The following is a 22788-nucleotide window of genomic DNA, read 5'->3' as shown; positions in this document are numbered from 1 at the left end:
CTAACTGACCATTTTCTAAATCATTGTAGTATCAGAGAATTTATATTCTTGACAAAAATACAGTCACTGATAGTATAGTGTATATTTCTTACTACAAATATTTAATTACTCCTTGAAGTATTTTATACTTTGTTGGTCAGTATATTATCAATAACTTAAACTAGCGTAGGCTTGCAAAAATAAAAGAACATAGTAATAATTGAAGTAATTTTTTTATTCTGTTCTTTTGTTGGCCTAAAGATATACAGAATTGACCAGTGTGTCCCAGGTTTTCCTGGTTTCAGTCTTACAGATGCTCATTTTTCAATGGCTCATCAGTTGCTGTTAAATCAATAAGCAGCTTTGAAAGTTATAAGAAATTGGAGTGTATATTTACATTTCTCTAGAGAGCTGGCTGAAATAATTTTATCAGGGCAAATAGATATACACACACATGCAGTTTTTGCATATCTACCTATTACAGTTCTTAATGTCAGTAACATTTTCCATAGTAGGTCTTAGCAGCTGCCACTGTTCTGTCAGGACTTTGTTGAGCCCAGCTGCTGTGTTTGTGACCTGCTGGCCATTCTCCTCCTCCTCCTGCTCGGAGCAGCAGTGCCTGTTGCTTCTGCCTGGTGTTTTTGCCTGGTGTTTTTGCCTGGTGGCTTTCCCATCCCTCCAGGCAGCACCAGGACAGATCCTCACTGCAGCACAGAGCAGCCATGGGGGGAATGGCAAATGCAGAGTGCAGCAAAGGGCTTAAACAAAGACAGCTCAGTTCAAAAGTGTAATTCTGGAAAAAAATGCAAGCCTACATCCTATGGGAGATGTCAATGTATGATTTCTTTTTTCATGAATATAGATATATTTTTTTAAATGAATCATAACTTACTTTTTGATAGCTTTAATGTATTAATTTAAAAACAGACTTTGGGAAACCATGGTCTTTGTATATTTCTAATTTTTTTTTTTAATGTAAACTTGTTTTTTTATTGTTTTTGTTGCTTGCATTATAGTAGCTGAAATAATAAAGATAATATTAAGTACTGCTCTTTAAAATAACTTTTCCTAGTGACTTATTTTGTGAATTGAATTCAATAAAATTAGCTTCCAAACTGAACTAACATCTGCTAAAAACTGACAAAACACCTAGAGCTTTATTCAGCAACATACTAAACAGAAATCTAAATTAATAATTGTAAGTACTTCCGTGGATATCAGTTGAACTGCTGCCCCTGCTGTTAGTCAGGAAGCAGTCAAGATAGTTTTTTGTGTTTAGGTTGCAAATTGGTAAGGATTTTCTGTCAGATATATCCATTAAGTAAAACAAGAGGAGAGCTGAAATTAAGGATAGAAATGCCATTGAAACCTGTTGCTTGAAATGAGCTTTCTATTGAGAATTTTCAGAGCAAAGACTTCAGAATTATCTGTTCATATGGTCCAGTATTTATTTGAGGTTTATCGAAGTCTACAAAGTATAAAGTTTTAATTAGATATACCTGCAAAAGAGAATCCAACAAAATTATTTTCCAAATTGAGTCTCTACAGGTTTTTTAAGTGCTTGTATTTTCCAGTCAGTTTGCTCTTTTATGTCAAGTTGAAAATGATCTTCTTCCTAACTGTGATGAATATTCCAAGGTCTTTTTGGAATAGTAGTACTACAAGTAGTGTGAACTAGGAGTAAATTTTGAAATTTGTATTTATGACCAAGCAACATAATTTGCAGAGATAAATCAGTATTCATGATCTTTTCAGGAAAAGATTGAAAACAAAGACTCCACAGGTAACAGAAAATGGTGGAAAGAGGTGTTTTCTTTACATAGTTTTATATTTGTATGGCAAATTGATTATAGTTTGCATATATGTATTTGGTGACTTTCTAAAACAACTCTTAATTTATTTTTAGAAATAGAGAAACTTTCTTTCCCTTAAAGTAAAAATAAATAAGCATCCATTCAAGTGGCTTTTTGATTTAATTCTGGAATTGCCCTTGTCTCTGTAGATTTGAGTGCAGAACTGTTTTAACATTTTTTTCATTTTTTGTTCCATGGAAAGTGCAGTATTTGAAATTCAAAATGCTGCATTTTCCTTCAGTATTTAATATTGTTTTATGAAATAAAATAGTATTTATTGGATACTTACATAATGCAAGTATCCAATTTTTTTAGACTATCTCAGTGAAAATTAGAACCTTATGCAACAGTGAGCTTAAAACATAGCGTAGGCAATTCATATATAAGATAGTGTAGGCACAGTGTAGGTGATTGGTCTTGTTGGATAGGAAATGAGAAGTAATAAATATCTTTAAAGAATTCTATTCTCATCTAATGCCCTATTTTCTTATAGAGCTATTTTCCCCAGCACTTGCTTGAATACTCTGCCATGATTTTTGTTGTTAACAGTATGTATGAAGCACTACACAAGTAGGTTTACCACTATGTAAGCTATTTTTTGTTAATATTTCTGAAATTATGGTATTAGAGGCATGGCAAATGGAGGAGGAGGTAAAAAGTTGTTACCATGATTGACTTAGCTACCGTTCAGGTTGTAATAATAATAACCTTATGTTAAAGCTTTGCCATCTAAAGCTAAAATTATGAGGAAAGATCTTACATAAGAAATCAAAGCAGTTGTCATAGTTATTTAGTTAGAAAAACAGCTAGTGTGCTAGATGTTCTTCATATTTACATTAATTCACCCACTAAAACTATGTTAAATCCAGACCTCTTCCTGCTGTAGACTTTGTCATTGATTCAGCTAAACAATTTACTTTTTAAATATGCAGATTTTAATAACTTTCTAGATCTGTCTTCCTTGGCTTAAATTTCATTATTTAATTCTCAGAGATGCCCATTTTAGCTTAAAGTATTGTGAGAAATTGAAGTACTAGTTAAGCTTCAGGGAGCTAAAGATAAAGAGAAAAGTAATTTTTTATTGTTATTCAAATGCTGGTAGTGTTATTTTTATAGTGTCACTCCTGGTAATGTAATGAAGCTCACTAATGCATTTTAATCTTCAGAAATAGTCTCAAATAGATTTTTAGTATTTTTTTAAACCATACCACAATTTTAACATCTGTTGAAGTTTTCTGTTGCTGTCTTAAAAAAAAATCAAAACAAAAATCACAACCAAAAGTTACAGAAATGTATAGTTAATAACATCAGTTCAATTAGTGTTACTTAGACAAACTTTTAGTTGATAACTCTGTTAGTTAAAATTTAGGAAAAGTTTCACTTAGACTTAAAAGCAATCCCCCAAAAACTTAATTGTAATTTTAACTAATTGTAATCGAATCTGGCGTAGCATACTATATTAAATTGATCATTGCCTTTTCTGCTGTGCGATATTACACTCTTCATCTTTCTCATTCATTTTGCATGCATCTGCTCACTTCTGTACAGCCACTGTAGAGGCAATTGAGGCTGAAAAAGGTATGATCAGAGTCTTTGCCCTTGGCAGAGATCTGTGGTGTCTGGGAGGGAATTCAAAAGTACTCTGTGTGGGTGTGTTTTATTTTCAACTTGCACAAGCAGAGATGAATCAACTGCATTGATTCATCTATTTTACATGTAACATTCATTTCTGGCTTTAGGATAATGATTATTTTTAATATTTTAGGGAAGTTCTTGGGGGGTTTTGGTCTCCTTTGTTTTTATTTTTACAGAATATACTGTAGGTTTTTGTACAATAGCATGTTGTGATATGTGATGTTGTCTCGAAGTTCTTAAAAATAGAAGTGTTTAGTGGGTTTTTTTTCTGCATTCAACTGAAGGTTTTGTTTGATTGTGGGGAGGGATGTTATATGTGGAAGGAGGGTTGTTTATGCATGCCTTCTCATAAAATATATTTAATGGCTTTGAACATATTTTTAAACTTTCTGTGATATCTGGTAGTGCAAGACATACAACTTTTTTTCTATAGATTTTGAATATAATTTACTGTTCAAAATTATTTCTAGTATTTATGAGACATTAAATTCGATGGATTGTTAGTGCTTCTGTGCTAAATGAGTTGTGTATACATCCTCTATTATTGGTATTGAGGGAAATGCCATCAAATTATTTGGTTCAGAGTATTCAACTTCAGATTGTTTCTTTTCAGAGAGACTTTAGTTTCTTCTTGCTCAGAATTCAGTGAAATGAATGACAAACAGCATAGCCATTGAGAGAGAGAGCTACCTTTGGGGTTTCTCAGATTTAGTTGCAAAGCACCATTTAATGACTGTATTCTTTGTTTTTTTAATTAAGGAAGTCAGATCTCCAAAAATATAAACAAGTGCCATATTCTGTTCTCACACACACCTGCAGGAGGTCCTGTTGTTGTGAGTGAAAAGCTGTACTTAAATCTCCAAAGAATTATTTCATCCCAAAGACTTCAGTCTTATGTGGTCAGCCATTTTCAGGTGTAAATTCAACTACAGACCTCATTCATCAAAATAATCAGCAGCAAAATAATACCTATTTTCTATACTTTAAATACATGTGTATTTAAATGATACCATTGTTGAACCACAGTGCTAACTTGGTGATTGTGGTTGTGTCCATTTCCATCATCCACATGATTAGCACAGTGTGAACCACATCCTGCAGTTTTGCCTGCATGAAAACTGCAGGATCAGGCCATTGGTGTGTGTGCAGGATGTAAATCTGCCACTACTTTTGTAACCCTTTGCTGCTTTGCCTCCACTGCACTTGCTGTGCTGCTTAGATCTTACTGACATTGCCCTGCAGAGAAGGGGGATGTTAAGATTAGCCCAATGAGCTGAGCAGCAAAAGCACAGCAGTGGTAGCTGGCCCCACCAGGGACACGCAGAAGCAATCAAGTGGGCTTAAACCCCTTGATTCCTGCTTGCAGAATATTTGCCATACTTTGTTCTTTTTGTAATGAACTGAAACAATGATTGCTGTGAACATTTCAGGAAAGCAGGTTAGAGAATCTTTTAGCAATACAGTTGCAGGGCCATAAGTTTCTTTGGCTGATTTTTAATCTTTTTTTAAACATCATTTGTTAGAAAAAGTATATGCTTTCATCTTATTTTTCCATTACTGACATATCAAATTTGCATTTTGTTAAGCAATACGAGGATTCTCTCCGCAACATAGAATCTGCAGTTTTGAAGAAGCAAAAGGTTTGGATAGGATCAATGAGAGAATGCCACCAAGAAAAGATGCTCTTCAACAAGATGGTATTAATACTGTAAACACAGCAAATGCCAATGGAAACAATGGAACTGGCAACAACAATGCACAGTGACCACATAAGCTTCTGGTTTACTCACACATGTCCTGCCTGAGAATTCCTAGATTATTGCTTTTTGATGTGACAACAAATTAAATAGGGGGATCACTTGAAGTGACTACTTACATGAGGTGGAAAACCATCTGACTTGATCCCACTGAAGACAGACCATCATGCTTTTGAGACAACAGCCCCTCTCTTACACCGCGACCCAACCTCCCACGAGCGTGTGCCTCACCCTTTCACACAAACATCCATCACTGGCTGCTGCAGCTTGGGAAGAGATCTGGGGGAAGGATCGGACTGTTCTCACTAAAGCACACCTAGGCTAGCATCTTACGCTTACGTTGTCAACACTTTTCAGTTTACAAATGGGATTTTTCTTTCAGTAGAGGTAGTTTGTTCGTTCGTTTGTTTAAATCAGACTTCCAAATACAACCCTAAGAGCTAACTATTTATTAATGGACATTGGTTTCATGATATGTCTTTAAAATTATAGATTAGAATGGTCTTAAAATATCTGAGGCTGCAAAAACTGTATTTCAACTAACAGAAAAAAATGCCAAAACATTTCAGTTGGTCCTTCTGTAAAATGCTGACCTCAGGTTTACTCCTTTAGATGTTGCTAATTCTATATTGTATTCACTGTATTTTTTAGTTACAGCTTATCAGAAGATTTCTATGTAGGAATGTTTATTACTTGAACACAAATTAAAAAAAATATTTAATTTAGAAACTTTTTTGCCCAGCTTTTTCAAGACTTTTCCCCACCTTGAATTTAAAAAAAAATATATATACTAATTTTAAAAGTAAGAAAAGTATGGAAGTGTTAATTTTAAGGTACTTTTAATTGAACTTTGTACATTGTTTAAGTAAATTTTGATTCATATCAAGTCTGTAAAGCTTGGCATTGTATTTTGTGTATGCATGTTTTCATTTTGCAAATATTTAATATATAGACCTATGATGTACATCTATAGGTTACCTAGATGTTATAGGTACTTTTAGTTTATTGTGAGTATTACGGTTGCATAAATAGCTAACAATCACTGGGCTGAATAGCTGCAAGCTTTTTTATTATTTTTAAATCTGTAAAGGAAACTGAACCTGTATCGGACATATTTTTTGTTTAAGCAAAGCGGCGCGTAAGCAATTGCTATGTTCAACTGCTAAGGCATTAGTGAAAGTGTAAACTTGAGACTGCATGTATTTTGGTATCTACAGGACTGCTTGGTTAAAATAAAAATTGAAGCCCTGTGCTAATTTGTTCACAAATAATGGACTGTACTGATTGCCAGTGTACTTTGGTATATATTTTGACATTTGCTACATGTCCTTCTCATCCCCTGGAACACGACTTGAAACTTATGTCACTAGAGTTCATCTCTTTTTTTTTTTTCTTTGCCATAAACTACAATCTGTACATACCCCTAAGTTGGAAATTTTATGCATGTTCTGAACTATTCAAGTATTTTATAAACGGTAGCACACAATAAATTTTGTGCATGGGCTGCGGCTCCTATCACTGTGTATTGGTTTTATTTGGCATACATAGGTCTAATCTGGCCTTGCAAATTTTTTAGAAATAGCCGTCAATATTTAAGCCATTCAAAAAAATAGCATAAAAGGTCAGATTTAGCTTGCAGAAAACTAGTTGAATGTAAACACTCACTATGTAATTTAAATTTTATTCCTGCTGCTATTTTTTGCTTTTGAGTTCTCGCTCAGGAATATTTTGTGTGAGGTAAACCAGACATCCATTTTTGGTTTGTACAGGCTTGTCAGAACAGGGTTAGCAGACTCTAGAAAAGACTCTTATGCATAGCTGTGTTTCATATGTTGATTTGAATTAAACATTTGACTGCTGAAGTGTGTTGGGGCTGCTTTTTAGGCAAGAGGTAAAAAATGGCTTTGGCCCTCTGTACAGACACACAAATTAGCCTTTTGGCATATTCTTTTTAAACTAAGGACAAGCTGCTGAACAGGGTGAGAATTAAGACGAGTGACACACTGTTGTTAAGGGGAGTTTTAATATTCAATTTTACTTTATTGCAGATGCATTCTAATTGGAAATTCTTCTCAGATTTGAGTCCAGAAGATCAAGTTAAAAATGGTAAGTTTTTTGGCTTTTTTACAAAGCACTCCTATGCCCACGAGCTGTACAGTCTGCATACAGTGTCATATTAGAGAAGAACAGAGACCTATTACAAAGTACAACTGAAATTTAATGATGAACATGGTGATGGTACCTTTCTCCTTGTAAGTGCTAGTGGAAAATGTCACAACCTCACAAAAAAGTATTTGTCCTGATTTGATACTCAGATCTTGGTTGTGATGAGGATTTTGAGTAGCTGGAACTGTATTTATTAAGAAAATACAGATTCAGTCTTTGTGTGGAAAGACCTCACTGTAACTGGAGAGAACAAGTTCTGATACTTGTGTGGCAGTAAGTGCCCAGCAGCAATGATGTTCACTTATGTGAGGATTCCCTTGCAGTATCTGTTTTGCTGCTGTAAGGACTCCCTTGCAGTATCCATTGTCTGTAATAGTTTTCACCATATATGAAGGCAGATCTGCAGTAAAGGAAAATACACTGGGTTGTTGGCCTGATTTCTCATGCTGTATTTCTCCTGTCACCTTTTTGGCAAGTAGTCAGGTAACAGGGTTGTGTCTGGGGGTATTGCTGTTTGTAAAGTGAGTGCCAGCACTCATTTTCTGTGTTTCTGTAAGGTGGTGTCTGGAGCCATCTCTAATTCTTATATTGTTTGGGAGAAGAAATTATTTCCTTATGCCCAGAAAACTGTAAGTAGTTTGCATTACTTGCTTTATGCTTTCAGCATTTTAAGGAGGGAAAGAAAGTTTTTTTGCCATAAAACAGCTTAATGTTTTACAGTCACATAGAACGTAGAAGCCTATTCATCTGTTCATTTCCTTGTGCTAGTATATGAACCAGATTTAATCAATATTCTGCTTTGAATGACAAGTGAAATTGTAGGGATTTTCAGTCACATAAAAAGACACTTATGCAATAATATGCTTTAATTATTAAGTGTTAAGGTGCTTCATATGTAAGGGACTTTGTTCAGGAGCAAATGAGAACCAAAGCTTTTAAGAATCTTGGTCAAGCTTGGAAAGCTATTGATGGATAGCTATCTATACACACACATGTATATCTATCTCAGTGGATGCTTGCACTAAGGATGACCAAAGCAGTACAGAGTAGAATGTCTTCTAGTCTCTCCAAAACATCTTCCATCTAATTTGTATTTGAAATAATTAATCTGACCCAGCTGAACTGTATTTCTCAGTTAGTATCAGAAAAAATTTATAGTCTAAAACCAGATTTAGGTTGCAGACTACTGAGACTACTAAAACAGACTACTGTTTTACTGTAAGTAAAATACATAAGATTTTTTGTATGATACACTTGATAATCTGTTGTTGCTGTGTAAAAACCTCTATGTTCATGCTGTGCAGAGTGAAAGGTTTGTCATCTCTGAACCAGCTCTACCAGCCCTAGCGACTTTTGTCTGGTAATACTAGAAATAGGTTTGTGCTGTTTGTGTGAGGGTGTCCTATAATACAATTGTTACTTGTTAAAGCACTGCTGAAAGAACACACTGCTTATTACTGCTGGACTTGAAGCTTCTCTTAAATTTATGGTTGGGGACAGATTCATTGCATCTTTCTAAAACACCCATATGTGCTGTTCGAAGTTGTTCTCTTTAAATCCTTTGAAAACATTGACATAGCCGTTTATATCGTGTAGATCACAACTGCTTTGGGTTGCATTTACAGCTTAGCATTAAATAAATGCTTTTTCACTGCTTGGTCGGCTACTGTATAACCCACTCCTTTACAAGAGAGACTTGAGAATCAGATCCAAGATGATTTCTCCTTTCCATTGTTGCCTTAGTTACCATTTCACCTAACCACTAATTTAAGGAATTTAATAGGTGAGTGCAGTCAGATTCTGCCAAGGCCCCTAAACTGTCAGTGTATTGTGACTTAAACTGTGCATCCGCATGTTTTTCAACATTATGATGGAAACATATTAAAAGGGGACAGAGTGTAAAATGCTTTACATCACAGCCTTGGGCTTTGTCTTCTGCAGTAAGTTCAGCAGTTTAGGTATTTCAGAAACTTGTTGAGTTCTGCAGATTCATTTGGCTGAAACAGTTGACTCCCACAGAGATGCATGCAGGAATCCAGTAGAGGGGAATTGGTTTTGTCTGTGTCAAAAAGACTAAGGCTTAGGGTCTAATAGATAAGATATATCTTTTATTATACAATAAAGAATATTATGTGCTGTAAATTAAGGCATTGTAAGTGCAAAAAGCTTACTGAATCATCAAGAAGGCGTATTTGATTAGGCAACCTTTAAAATTATTCTTTTACAGGGATAGTTGGTATCTACTTAAAGCATGTTTCATGTCCTTCAGTTTGTTTCAAAAAAAAACAAACCAAAAAACCAGATAATCCTCTTCTATTGCCCAACAATTGCCAGCAGCAACTTCCGGTAATCACCACTTGTATCACTTGCTATCATTGCAGCCAGTGTCTTCTGATACATCTGTGTGAACATCTGTTTAATTTGCACGAGGTCAATCTATGCAAAGACAAAAAAATCAGAAAACTCAACCACAGTGTATGACTTAAATCCTAGACAGTCACCCCACATCTCCTCCCTTGTGAACTAGAGAACAAATGCCAAGGGTGAGATGTGAAGTGATTAACACTGTGCAGTGGACAAGCCAGCTGGTCCCTCCAAGGGTAGAAGAGCAGCTCCCAAAGCAGAGTGCAGCAGTTGCTCCATGCTTTGTTAAGATTGTGCTGTCCTAACTGTGAACAGGTGAACTTCTCACCTGGAGGTGCTCACTTGCTACTTAGACGGGCAACAACAGTTAAAAACAGGCAGTTACTGCAATCTAGGCAGAGTTAATTAAATTACTATGTGAAAGCTGGCTTTAAAGCTAATTAACACATGCATCTAAATGTGAGCCCCATAAAAGCTTCATGAGTACATGATTTTACACCTGTGAAAGGAGAACTAAGTGACAAGCTGGTTTTGGTAGATGGTTTTCTGCTGCATGTGACTGCTACACAGGAGAGAATTTCTTACCTCACTGCGAGTGACTACAATTCTGATGAGGGTAGAATCATCTGTGCCAGCTCCTTTCATAGAATAATAAAGTCTTTCTGCAAAAAAGGCTGGGCGATTTAAAGCACATTGCACTGCAATAAAGCATATTGTTAGGATTAGTTCCAGTAATGTATCCTATGTAGTGATACTTGGCAGGATCAACTTGGCAGGATTTTTGGTGTAGACAGCTAGAGGTTGGTCTTAGTGAAGATCCAGTTACTGTGAATAACAGGACTTGGTTATAGAGCTAAACTTATTTTCAAGTTGATCGAATGAGTTATTCCCTCACACAAAAACTTACAGTTAGTAGCAGTTAACTCCTCTGGAAGTGCTTTTCAAAACTCTGAAATCTTAATTCTCAGCAGGTAATTCTAAAACAGTTCTTCTCCTTGGTATTGGACACAAGGTATTTTACTCATTTTCCATTGCTAGAATCTCACTAGGAAAAGTCCAAATGTAGAAGGTGCTGTAGTAGTTCTGCAACTCTTGTAGTTATAGAATAGATCTTGTTTCAGGTAGATTGTTCACGCTCAGAGACAAGCCACTGTTCTTCTATCTGATTCTCAGACCTGAATTTTTCCCATTAAACTTTTGAGTAGAATATACTCTGGTAAGTTTTTGCTTATCCATTATGGCTACAGAATTGCTGTCATTTGGATAAGCACTGATATGACTGGTGTCTCCAGATTTACTACTAAGTATTACTGATTTTCATCATCAGTTAATTGTGCTGAATTGTGTTGAACTGCTTTATTATAGCAAGTCAGTAGGAAAAAGTGAATTCAAAACAACATCTATTTTGCTAAGCTTGTCCTTGGCCACAGCTGAGCTTTTTGGGGTGGATGATGGTGAGGAGGGGGATGGAAAAGGAACTGTGCCTTCAGTGGGTTCATGTTGGCTCTGAGGTTATCTGTGTGGGTGGCTCAGCTGTCTCTGCTGAGGAGCTGCACACCCAGTCACAGCTCTGTGACACTGGTACACCCCTTTTGCAGAACTCTGAATTACACAGCTACAAGCACTAACCAGTGACCCTTGGTTCTGAGCACTTGCCTGCCTTCCCAGAGAAGTGACAAGTAGTTTCTATGTGGCCTTTTCTTATTTGAAACTGACTTCTTCATGATGGTTGCTTATTTTCTTCACTTCAGTACAAGATGAATCATTTGAATAACTGAAGCTACTTCTGTTCTAGCAGAGTCTCTGATTATGTGATCAGTTGCCATATGGCCAGTGCTGAATTGGATTTTTCTTTGGTTACATTTAGGTTTAATTCCTAAAGGATAAGAGGGGAGGGAAGAACATATAACTTACCAATGGTCTTCAAACCACGTTCCACATTTCCAGAAAATTCTCGATCAATGCTGCTTAATAAATCACGATTAGCAATCTACAAATAAATGAGATTAATATGAGGATGATGAAATGCAGTAGCAACTGAACTTAATTTAAAATACATTGACCAAGCTTATTTGAAATCAGTGAACACCTCCTACCCTGGAGTATGCCTCAACTGTTGCTTTCAGCTGGGGAAAACTTCTGCTTGCCAGAACCATATTAAAGCAAGATTCATCAGTCCCAAGTTTTCCTTCACCAGCTTGGTACAGACGCTGAGCATCTTCTTGAGCTTTTTGATAATCCACGGTTTGATTCTCATCACGATTTCCCTTAATGCAAAGACAACAGATTTCAAATGGAATTTCAGAGAGAAAGCTATGCTTTAACTGCTTGCATTGTACAGAGACCCCAAGCGTATATCTTCAAAGCTTGAAGCAGAAAGAGATGTCGTTTGAAATACATTACATTGCTTTAAAATTTCTCTTTGGTTTAATATTCTTTATAGGAAGTAAATACAAAAGTGGCTTAGAACACTATCTGTAGGACACGCTTTAAACTGCAGATACACTGACTCAGATAACTTCACCCCTACAAACCATCTCATAGTTCTAATTAAGTACTGTACTTAATTCTCTATTTTACTTAATAATGTAAGCTTTCTCTTGATTTGTTTGTTTCTAGGCTTCAAGTTGCAAAGACTCTTCCCAAACGAACTAATGAATTATCTTACTGAATATGCACACCTGAAATATCTCAGGTTTCCTTCCTATTTTATTTATAAGTTGCTTATTTCAAGTAAGAATGTCTTTAGAAACCACTTACTACACTTGTGTCAGTAGGGCTTATATTACATTTTATGTGCTTTGTTGGTTGTTTTGGCATTTTGCTGCCCAGTGCATGGATGGACACTACTAAACATACTGGCTGAGTAGGCTGAATACATTCTCTCCAATACTGTTGTATCTATAGAGGTTAATATACTATTTAAATTATGTGGTTGTCAGTTATTGTAAACTACTGGATTTATCAAAATAAAAATTAGCAGCATGAGCTTCTCCAGGTTTGCTTTCTTGTAGATTTTGACTTTTAACCAAATATCTAGAGCATAGCTGAACTCTCACAAAGGAAGAAGCCAATAAGATAGAGAAGTGTCATAGAAATTCTAACAGAAACAGGCAAATTGATCAGAGAAATGTGGGAAGTTGCATTAGTTACATATTTCTTCCTAAATATGAGTAATGGCACGTTACTATTCTTCAACACAAAATAAGCCCTAGTAAATGATATGGGATAAAAGAGCTCCAGTGATTATCTGAGTTCAACAGCAGTACCTCCCTACATCTGGTGACATAAAGGGAAGGCAGGCACTGGAGTAGCTTGAAGGGGAGGTTTTGCCCTGTGGCATGTCTTATCTTGTTTGTAGGGATTCTCACAGGCATTCTGCATACCACAGAGATTATCCAATCAGCTTCACCCAGATTGCTTTGTTGATATATGCAAAAAATAAAAAGCATCTTGCTCTAACAGCAGTGTAGAGCACTGGTTTAGGGATTCACTTGGTTGCATCTGCACAATATTTCCACATAACTTCTGATATTAATTGAGGGTGCAAAATTAGGTCACAGAATTCATAATGGATTTGTAGATGAGAAGTATCTCTTGAGGAGGGACTGAAGTGTCATATCTTAGGGAATAAATTAATGACCATGGGCTAATTTCTTAAAAACCTGCCTCATGCTAAGCATGCACAGGCTATTTGTGGAGCCATTATGACTAAACATACCAGACTGTACACTGTTATCGTATATAAAAAAATAAAAAATAAAGCTCACTTGGCACATAGATACAAGTAGTCGTTCAAAGTGTCCTGAAGTGTCTGATCTGATGTCTTCTTCAATGTCCCTTCCAAATTCTGATTTATAGCAGTTCACTATTTCACGAATCTCCTGGTTTGTCCTTGTGCAAAGGATCTCAATCAGCACATTCTCCTGAGTGCCTGCTCCCTGCAGACAGAGAAGACAAAGGCATAAATACAGAGCACTATCTATGCAGTTTCCTTCAACTGTGAAATAGGGCAGTCATTTGGTATTTCAAAATTTAATACAATCTAGCTTGTAAGAGCAGTATCTCTGCAGTGCGAAAGCACTGAGTCTCCTGTGTACTTAAAATGGAATAAAGATTCCTCAAACATGCCATTCTGCACCAGTTCAGAGAAACTGAAACCCCAAAACATCCCTATACATCCACATCAGTGGCAGTGGCCAAAGTTAAAGGCAAAATGGTTTAGGAAAGGAAATTCTTTGGCAACCTTAATCTGGAAATTTATCAAAGGAAGGTAAAGCCTTATAATAATCATTAAAGTCAAGTGTACACATGTAAATTCTGTTTTGGTCAGTACACAAGTGTATTCTCTATCTAAATGTGGCTGCTTCCACAATGTGGAACTTTTTATAGATGCTTCCCTCTCTCCAGAATAAAAGTTAATTGTGATTTCTGTATAAAGGGGGATCTTACTGGCATGAGCATCTCAGTTCAGGGAAAGATTTGGTAGGAGAGGAGATGTATGTGAGACTTCCAGGTAATCTTATATTATGAATTTCTGAAAATGGTTGTGGCTATTCCCCATTAAAGGCAGATCTTCATTTAAGCTCCATGTTCTCTAGAAGGTGTGCATTCATACATGGGTTGAGTTACTCATTTCCACTTGCTAGCTGCTGCAGCTCAAGCAAGACATTCCAGTAAACTGGATGTACCAGTTTACCTGAGTTAAAAGTTTACACCAACTAGCTCACCTAATCTCTAAATGGTGTCTTTATATTTCAACAGATACATCCATCATCTGACTTTAAGAAATTACTTTTTCATTATCTTTTTGGGGTAAAAAAAGGAAAATTCAAAAATATCTTTCAGTAACAAAGGTTTATTTCTAGCAAGGAAATGCATATACCTTTAGTTTAAACTGGGGTTATGGTTTTAACCCTGGCCCTTTCTAGGTTCTAGCAAAAATTATGCCCAGGTGGTAGAGAACAAGGTTCTGTCCTGCAGCATTTCCTCCTCTATTGAATGGACATTTGCCCTGGCTAATTGCCTAATCCTGCAGAAATTGTCTGGAACTAGGGATGCAGCAGAAAAGAATTTTAAGCCCTGCAATCCCAGGATTTGTTTGACACTATTGGATTTTTCAACAATGCTGGGACCAGGTATTCTTAGATGAGCATTTTAAGACAGTTTAAACTGTTTCCTTTGCAGGAATACCATACCTTCATTGCATGACGTAAACTCCAGGCATCGTAGTAGGTACTAGGCATGAAGAGGGCTAAAATCAATTCTTCCACATTACCACTTAACTCAGACTTCAGATCTTTAATTAAATCCTGTTCAATTATAGAAAAAAAAATAGAAAAAACATAGAAAGGGCTTTGCAGAGTGTCAGAATTATATAGATTATATACTGAAGAAAGATCAAACTAGAACTTACTTCTATGATTTATTTCTACCTTTGTACCTTTGTGCTGTTTTTCCTGTAAAGCTTTGTTTTATTTCTTATTAAGAACTTCCCTCTGTCCAAATCTCTGACAGCTCAGCTCTTCTCCATTATCTCCTCATTAATGCCACAACTACAAAATTTCACTTTAGGTTGCAACAATCACAGGGAAGAAATTAAATTAACCTGGAATTTTATTTACTATCCAATCCTCAATCGTTTCTCAGTTTGTTTCTTGGGAAAAAGAAGATTTCAGTGCTTGTTTGTGTGCAAAAAAAATCTGTAGTTTCAGACACTAATACAAGGGCAGTTTAAGCTTGATTATTTTCTGTCAAGCATTAGAGAAGCTTCTTGTGTGGTCAGGGACAGAGACAGCCTCCAGCCTTCCCCCACCCCTCCTTCTGCCAGGTATCAGGACAACCCTATATCAAATACCAGATGTCTCCCAATACATAAGGATTATAACCAAAAGAAGTGCATTTAAAAATGCTCAAATCATTCCCCAGGACTAAAATGCAACCAGGCAGTTAAAGGAGCAGCTGAAAGTTCCCAATTCAAAGAACTAGTGAACATACCTTGCCATACATAGTCTTGAAAGCTGCCTTGATTTTTTGCCTTTGATCATTGGAGCGGTTAGCAACAACATTTATGATGGCCTGCTCATCGGTTCCTTGGAAACAGAAGGGCAGTGTCATGTAAGAATGCAATATAGTCCCTCCAAAACTGTGCATTTTATACTGTTGCATTTGGGCATAATTACATAAGAGGCTGCTATTTAAGTCCACCAAATTTTCTGTGTAACTTCATCTACTAAATAACCCCAGCCATTTTGAAAAGGTAATTTTTGAAAAGCTTCTGGGAGGATCGTATAGTTAAATAAGCACTGAAGAAAACAACAAAATGGCATTAAGAAGTTAGATCAATAAGAACTAAAGCTTCTATTTCTTACTTACCAAAACCCTTCATAGCTTTGCGTAGGATTTCTGCATCCCTTCCAGCATCAAAGTTTGGAGCAGCTTGAATTGTACCCTGGGTACACTGAACCACTGCAGCAGGCTGAAAATAAGAGTCACGTGTAACTAGATATCTACACAATAAAAATTCAAATTAAAATCACAACTCTGCAATCAGTACTTGAGAAGGAGTTCTCCATTAGTTATCTGGTTTTTCCTCTAACACAGAATCAAGGCAACGTTTTTCTGAGGGTAGATGGAAACTCCTGATGCAGAACAAAACCAAAGCCTTTGGAAATCAGCTGTAAAAACATTAAAACTACAGAAGACAGATAAGATTAATTATAGAAAAGAAAAGAGCACGTACCGGACCAGGCATTGGGGAGGGTACTTGTCCACCAGGAAATCCTAGAGAAAATATAGAACAAGGAAGGAGAAATTAATTAGGTCTCCTCTTATTATGGAAATGCCATCTAATCTGAATATAAAGTCAAACCTACCACTGCACACAACCTCTTTCCTAATGGTACCTACCACAATCTGTAACTGAATTTCTTCCCTTGCAGATAGTGGGAAGAAGCCATCACAGATGCATTTTGGTACGTACACTAGCAAGGCAATTCTAAAAATACTAAACTTACTGGTGCTGTGAGAATTGGAAGGATCTCTCCTTATGAAATTCTGCTATTTTTGACAGAAGCCAAGATGGCCCAAACAAAGAATGTGTGTTCCATGATCTCTTTAAAAGATGTTATGTACATTTTAAAATGCCTAGCACGTAAAGAATAAATATTCAGAATTCATTGCTGCAAAAAGGATTGAAGTAATCTCATTTTGTGATCAAAAGCACTAGTAATACAAAAGCTGAAATTAATATTTTGTACTGGAATTTTATTTTTATTCATAATATGTATGCACATTCCTTATCAGTTTAATAGCAATTTAGTACTAGAGTTAACCATAAAACAAAAAGGTTTTGCTTCTTTGAACTTCTTTAAAACACAACTGAAACATTCCAGGACATCATCTGTAAAGTAACTGAAAATCATCTCTAAGGTAAAAAAAATCATCTCTATAGTCTCTATATATCTCTGTATATGATTTTCTAAAAGAAAATCATCTCTATAGCAACTGACCACTCAAAGCATTAAAAACACTGCACTGATTTTAAGCAAATGTGTGCATTCTCCTTTCCTCTTTCTCCAGTGTGTCAGGAATCACTGTGAACACACAGATCTGAAAAAGGCAATTGAGATTAACTGCTAGATACTCACTGAATGTGGACTCTGGGTTTCACAATTCTCATCAGATACTTGCAGTTTGAAAAAGGACCTAAACCACTACATCATGACCATTATTGAGGGACAGCCATCCCCTTTGGATGTAGCACCTACAGACATGGTTCTTATCAGCCCTTCAGTGGCCTGGTCAGGAAAGGTGGCAGGAGGTGCACAGCATAGGAACCTCAACAGCTACAAGTAACAAAGGTAAGGGCTTAATTTGTTACTACCTATCCTGGAGTTTCTTGGTTTAACCATGGATGCTTGGAGTTTCCTATAGATGACATACCTGGAATTTGCGCTGGTCCACCTCCAGCATAGCTTTGGGCAGGAGGCTGCTGTGGATAGCCACCAAAGCCAGGCCCCGTGGGAGGCACAGCAAAGCCAGGGCCTGGAGGAGCCAGGGAAAAAGAAAAGACTTTAGCACACTTAGTATTTTGTACTTGACTTCTTGACACAACAGGAGCCAGCTTGTTAAACAAAACTATGTAAGAGACCGGTTTCTCTGTGTCTGCGCAGTGACCCAGAACCAGCAAGGCTCTGCCAGCAGCACTCAGGTATTTACTGCTGGATGGCAACCTGGCTGCCTGCGTGCTGCTGCCTACACCCATCACTGAACAAAACTGCCTTTCTTTGCTGTTTCTGACAGGCACAGGGAATGGTTACACTGGAGATCACTCCTGACTGGTACTCTAACAAAGGATCTTACCTCCAGGGTAAGGTGGCATTCCTCCAGCCTGGGGAGCTCCAGGGTAGCCCCCCGAAGCGGGGTAGCCCCCTGGGGCAGGATACCCTGCTGCCCCTGGAAACCCAGCATTTGGTGGTGCTGCAGGATAGGTCCCTCCTCCTGATGGAGGGAATCCTCCAGGAACAGCAGGATAGGCATACTGACCAGCTGGTGGATAGACAGACTCCTGTCCTGTTGGCTGAAACACAAAAATGGGATGTCTGTATGCCTGTTAACAGCACAAAAAAACTGTATGCCTGTATGCCTGTTAACAGCACAAAAAAACAAACAAAAAAAAAAACACAGTAAAAACTCCCAAGCTGCCAAAATGTCCACGTGTATAATAACAATGTGAATTATACAGTTAGTTGTAGGGCTCAGAGCAGCAGAAGAATTCCTGAAGCCTGGGTGGAGTCCTCCTGGTTGGGTGTTCTGATGCATCTCCCATGTTGACACGGAATCAGAGACTGATGCAGGGTGGAAGTCACCTCTGGATGACCTGTGATCCCATCCACCCTCAAAGCACCGCCAGCTTTGGAGTTGGGCGAGCTCATGCTGATAGTCAAGTTTTCAGTATATACAAGGAATGACAAATTCACAGCCTCTCTGGGCCCTTGTTCCAGTTTTTGACCACTCTCCTAGAGAAAAATGTTTTCCTCAAACCAAATTGCAATTGCAAGCTGTATTTGCTAGCTGCCCTTTCACTGTGTACATCTGACAAGAGTTGGCTCCAGTGTCTCTATTGCTCCTCCTCAGCCAGCAGAAAACTGAACAGATCTGTGCTTAGCCTGCTCTGCTCCAGGTAAGCAGCCTTCCCTGCACATGCTCCTCTTCGTCCATGCCTTTGTTGTACTGGGAGGCCACAAGCAGACACAGCACTGCAGAGATGCTCTTGCTGAAGCCTGCTGTCCATTAGCCTTCCTCTCTGAGGACTCAGTGCTGAGCCACACTCGTCTTGTCAGCCACTGTGACTCCTGGTCCTTTACTGGAAAGCTTCTCTTTCTATCCCACACAAGGAGGAGGTGAGCTCAGCTCAGCTTGCTCTCTTTGAAGCATTAGGAGCTCACCCCCTGTTAAAAGACTTTTAAGATCATAGTAGCTTTGAAACTTCTGCCTCTCTTGCCCAAACAGTATTTTCTAATGTTACAGGGTAAGAACTTTTTTGGGGGTTTTTTCCCCATTTCCTTTGGAATCCAGGTTATAAAGCATGGACATTCAATTATTAAATCTGGATCACTGAGTCAGACTGAACAGCTGTTACAGGTTTTAAATAAAAAGAACAAGTCTAACAGATATATGTTTGTTTTGCTACATGTATGATTCACCAGCCACACCACAAAGGGTACTATTAGCATTAAGATATATTAGAAATATTTGCTTGGATAATCTAGATCTCTAAGGGAAAGCCCTGTAAAGTAAAAACCATTATACATGACCTTAGAGATCAGGCATTCAAAGTCAGCTTCATAATGAAGCATAATGGATGGGACCCATTACTCACTTGCTGGGAATCATCTTTACTGCTTTAGAAATACGAATCACACATTACATATAGTACACATTCATTCTTGACCCCAGAAAACAAATAAAGTGCAGAGCAGAAAAGCCTAAATCAAATGATCTTGGGTTTGGCTGCCCCAAGATTTCTACCCCCAAATTTCTGTGCCCAGGCTATATAATATTCTTTTCCCTAGAGGTACAGTCTAACATTTCTCTGCCTGACTCAACAAAAAGATTTTATTAGAATTTAGATTCATAAATCCAAAATTAGGATCCTCAAAAGCCCTGCTCAGATTACTACTGGTGCTGCAGAGAAAAACAATTTCACATATGCTTTTTAAATTGGTTATCACGTTGGCCATCATCAATGAGACTAGAAAATCATTGATAACAAGTCTAGAAGGTCTTATAAATTAATTCATTGAAGCTGGCTATTTTTTAGATGTTAGCTAAGAAAAAATATATTTTCAGATGTAGTTAAAAGTAAACTATAGCTACAATCACGAGGGTTCAGCAGAACCTTAAGGGAAGAAAAATCCTGGAGTTAATAGTCTTGTTTCTAACATGTTTGTCTTTCATTTGACTGACTTTAGTGTTTCAGAAGTAGTGAGGATAGATTGTAAAGCAAAATCATCAGAGAATTTATTGCACGTATTTATATGTATATGTTTATATTTTACATGTATTTATAGCTTTTCAGTATCTTAAAGGCTGATCCGTGCTTAAGTCTGGTTCTGTACTACATAGAACACAGGTAAATTCCCACAGTTACAGCATGGCAAGTGCCATCATCAGTGCCATAAAAGTACAGAGATTATTCTTTGAAAAATATTTGAAAAATATTGCAGGCATATCAGAAAGACTGCGGTATCAGCCATACCTGATACAATTCAGCCTTCCATTAAGTTTCCTTCAAATTTTTAGTCCATTCAGTTGTGAGATCAAGGTGGAACAGTCCTGTGGATAAGGTAGTCAAGACAGAGTGTCCTCTGTCCTCAGAAAAATATTTACTTGGTGTTATATGAAAGCTGGGCTACTTGAGTGAAGTGTTCCAAGCTCTTCCTGATGGCTGTGACCTCTGAAGCTTGCTGAACATCTCTGTAAATCCTGGGATATGGCCATGTGAGTATTTTGTACAGACTGGTTCAGAGATTACTTCTAACCCTACATGTGAAGGGCCTCCTATTTACAGAAGAAACTTTAAAAAATAAAAAGAAAAAGAATTGTTGAGATGAGACAGCTATATTTAAAACACCAAGCTCACAAGATAAAATAAAACAAGACCAAAGACTTTTCTGGAACAATGGGCGTCACTAAAAAAACTAAGCTTCCTTCTTGGAATTCTTGTGTGACAGCTGTAAACTCATTCCCAGAGATATACACAGGAAAACAAAGACCATAGACTAGACAACAGGGTACCTGAACTGACTACTACTATTTACTGCTAGCTACTATTTACAGACACATGGACCTCAGTCAGAAGGGGTATTCACAGAACACAAGTGCATTAGGAATGCAACACATTCAAGAGCCATACTTACAGGATAACCTGGGAAGGCAGGGTAGCCATCAGAAGGGGGATAACCTGGGTATGACATTCTGGGGAGGAAAAATAAAAAAGATATTTTCACTGTGAGTCACTATCTTTGAGTTTGTAGTAGGTATTTGCTTGCTAATTATCTGTTAAATCACTTGAATAATCTGCTATTAACCCACAGAACTTTCCTTTTTTTTCTCTTCTACATCTGACCATAACAATCAGAATTCAGAAGGGAAGATCTTCAACTCATAGTAATTAACTATCACTCTTATTTAGGGTCAGACACACATTTAAGCATGGTAAGAGGCTCAAACTTCAGAAAGCTCTAAAATACAGAATACACTTTGAGGTGCCAGCAGGAGGGAGTTTGAACCCTTTGCCAGGACAGAAACTATGCAGGTTTCTGGACTGCACCAAGCACCTGTATCCATCACCCTGCACTGCGCCGCTCACAGGGGTAGTTCCTGGGAAGAGCAGTACCCTAGCTATACCATGTAAAATGGTAATTTGATAAGAAGAGGTATTTATTCATTTGTGGAGCAAATTTCTGTTTCCTGCAGTAACTGTTTTTTTTTTAGTCACATTTTTAACAGAGGGACTTGGGGGAATAGGGGTAAAGATCATCCCATCCTGCATGTTGCCAACCAGTTGGGCAGGGATATTTGAGGCCATTAGCCAGGTTATGAAACTTTTAATGATGGGAGGAAAAAACGGACTTGAAATTTGGCACAAGCATCCTCAAGCAGAACAGTGGCTCTGTCATAACTATTTTTATAACCAAAACAACTACAGATTTTTTTCCGTCAGACTGTCGTTTCCCCCCGCTGTCCGCGGATGGGCACGGGGCGGGTTGAGCCGGGGGCCGGGTGTGAGTCAGCTGCGGCACTGGGCCGCGGTGAAACATCAGCGGGCGCGCCGCGCTCCGTGCGTGGGGCGGGAGCTCGGCCGGTAAACACCGAGAAGTCTCCCCGTGGCGGCTGCTCCGCTGGGAGCGCCCGGCCCCGCAGCCCCGCCGGCACCGCGCCCGCCCCCGCGGCCTTTAAGGGCCCCGCCTGCGGCTGCCCCGCTCTGCTCAGGGCAGTCACGCATCGCCCCAGGCTCCTCCCGCTCCCACAGCCGCCAGCCGCGGGCCGGCCCGGCGAGCCCTCCGGCGAGGTGGAGCTGCGGGCGGAGGCAAGTGTCCCGGTACCCACTTCTCCCGAGGCCACCTGAGCTCGTCCCCGCTCCGCAGCGGCAGGGCAGCTCCCGCCGGGGGTGCGGCTCCCGGGGGCAGGCAGCGCCTCCCTCGGCCAGACACCTGCCGAGCCCCGAACCGCGGGCGGCCGCGGCTCCGGGAGCGCTGCCCGGAGCTCCATCCACACGCCGGGGCTGCGGCCGAGCCCCCGAGCGATGTCTGAGCAGAGCCGGGGCTGCGGCCGAGCCCCCGGGCGGTGCGAGCGGAGCCGGCGGGGCTGGGGCGAGGGGCTCCACCCTCCCCCCCAGCCGCCTCACCTGAGGGGAACTTGCGGAGCCTCCGGCCTCTTTCCGCAGCCACACCGCAAAATGGAGCCCGTGCGGCCGGCGATGCCCGCCCCGCCCCCGGCACCGAGCCCGCCCCGCCCGGCCCACGGGC

General features: G+C 38.8%; 2 protein-coding genes across 9 annotated transcripts in view; one reads left to right on the top strand and one right to left on the bottom strand.

Annotated features, from left to right (window-relative positions):
- The window catches only part of PPP3CB (protein phosphatase 3 catalytic subunit beta), a 46013-nt gene extending 33262 nt beyond the window's left edge, over positions 1-12751 (top strand). For 3 of the 8 annotated variants that reach the window (XM_063163743.1, XM_063163747.1, XM_063163746.1), the window contains 2 exons: positions 3381-3410; positions 5054-6739. In XM_063163743.1, the coding sequence (XP_063019813.1) occupies positions 3381-3410; positions 5054-5232 (209 nt within the window). In that variant the 3' untranslated portion in view covers positions 5233-6739. Of the gene's footprint in view, positions 1-1734; positions 1761-3380; positions 3411-5053; positions 6740-7272; positions 7331-7947; positions 8020-12373 lie in introns of those variants that run through there. The other 5 variants (XM_063163748.1, XM_063163750.1, XM_063163749.1 and 2 more) reach the window with 3 other exon arrangements.
- Positions 9479-22760, bottom strand: ANXA7 (annexin A7). The gene is made up of 13 exons (XM_063163752.1): positions 22668-22760; positions 21178-21235; positions 18119-18335; positions 17699-17800; positions 16497-16537; positions 16130-16232; positions 15752-15846; positions 14953-15066; positions 13525-13695; positions 11851-12021; positions 11669-11744; positions 10340-10452; positions 9479-9826 (listed from the first exon to the last, which is right to left on the bottom strand). The coding sequence occupies exons 2-13, from the start codon at positions 21232-21234 to the stop codon at positions 9704-9706; spliced, it is 1383 nt and encodes a 460-aa protein (XP_063019822.1). The 5' UTR covers position 21235; positions 22668-22760; the 3' UTR covers positions 9479-9703.
- Between the last annotated feature and the right edge of the window lie 28 nt (positions 22761-22788).

Source organism: Melospiza melodia, chromosome 9, assembly GCF_035770615.1.
Source record: "Melospiza melodia melodia isolate bMelMel2 chromosome 9, bMelMel2.pri, whole genome shotgun sequence".
Classification (NCBI taxonomy): Eukaryota; Metazoa; Chordata; class Aves; order Passeriformes; family Passerellidae; genus Melospiza; species Melospiza melodia.
This window is presented reverse-complemented; position numbering and strand designations above follow the sequence as displayed.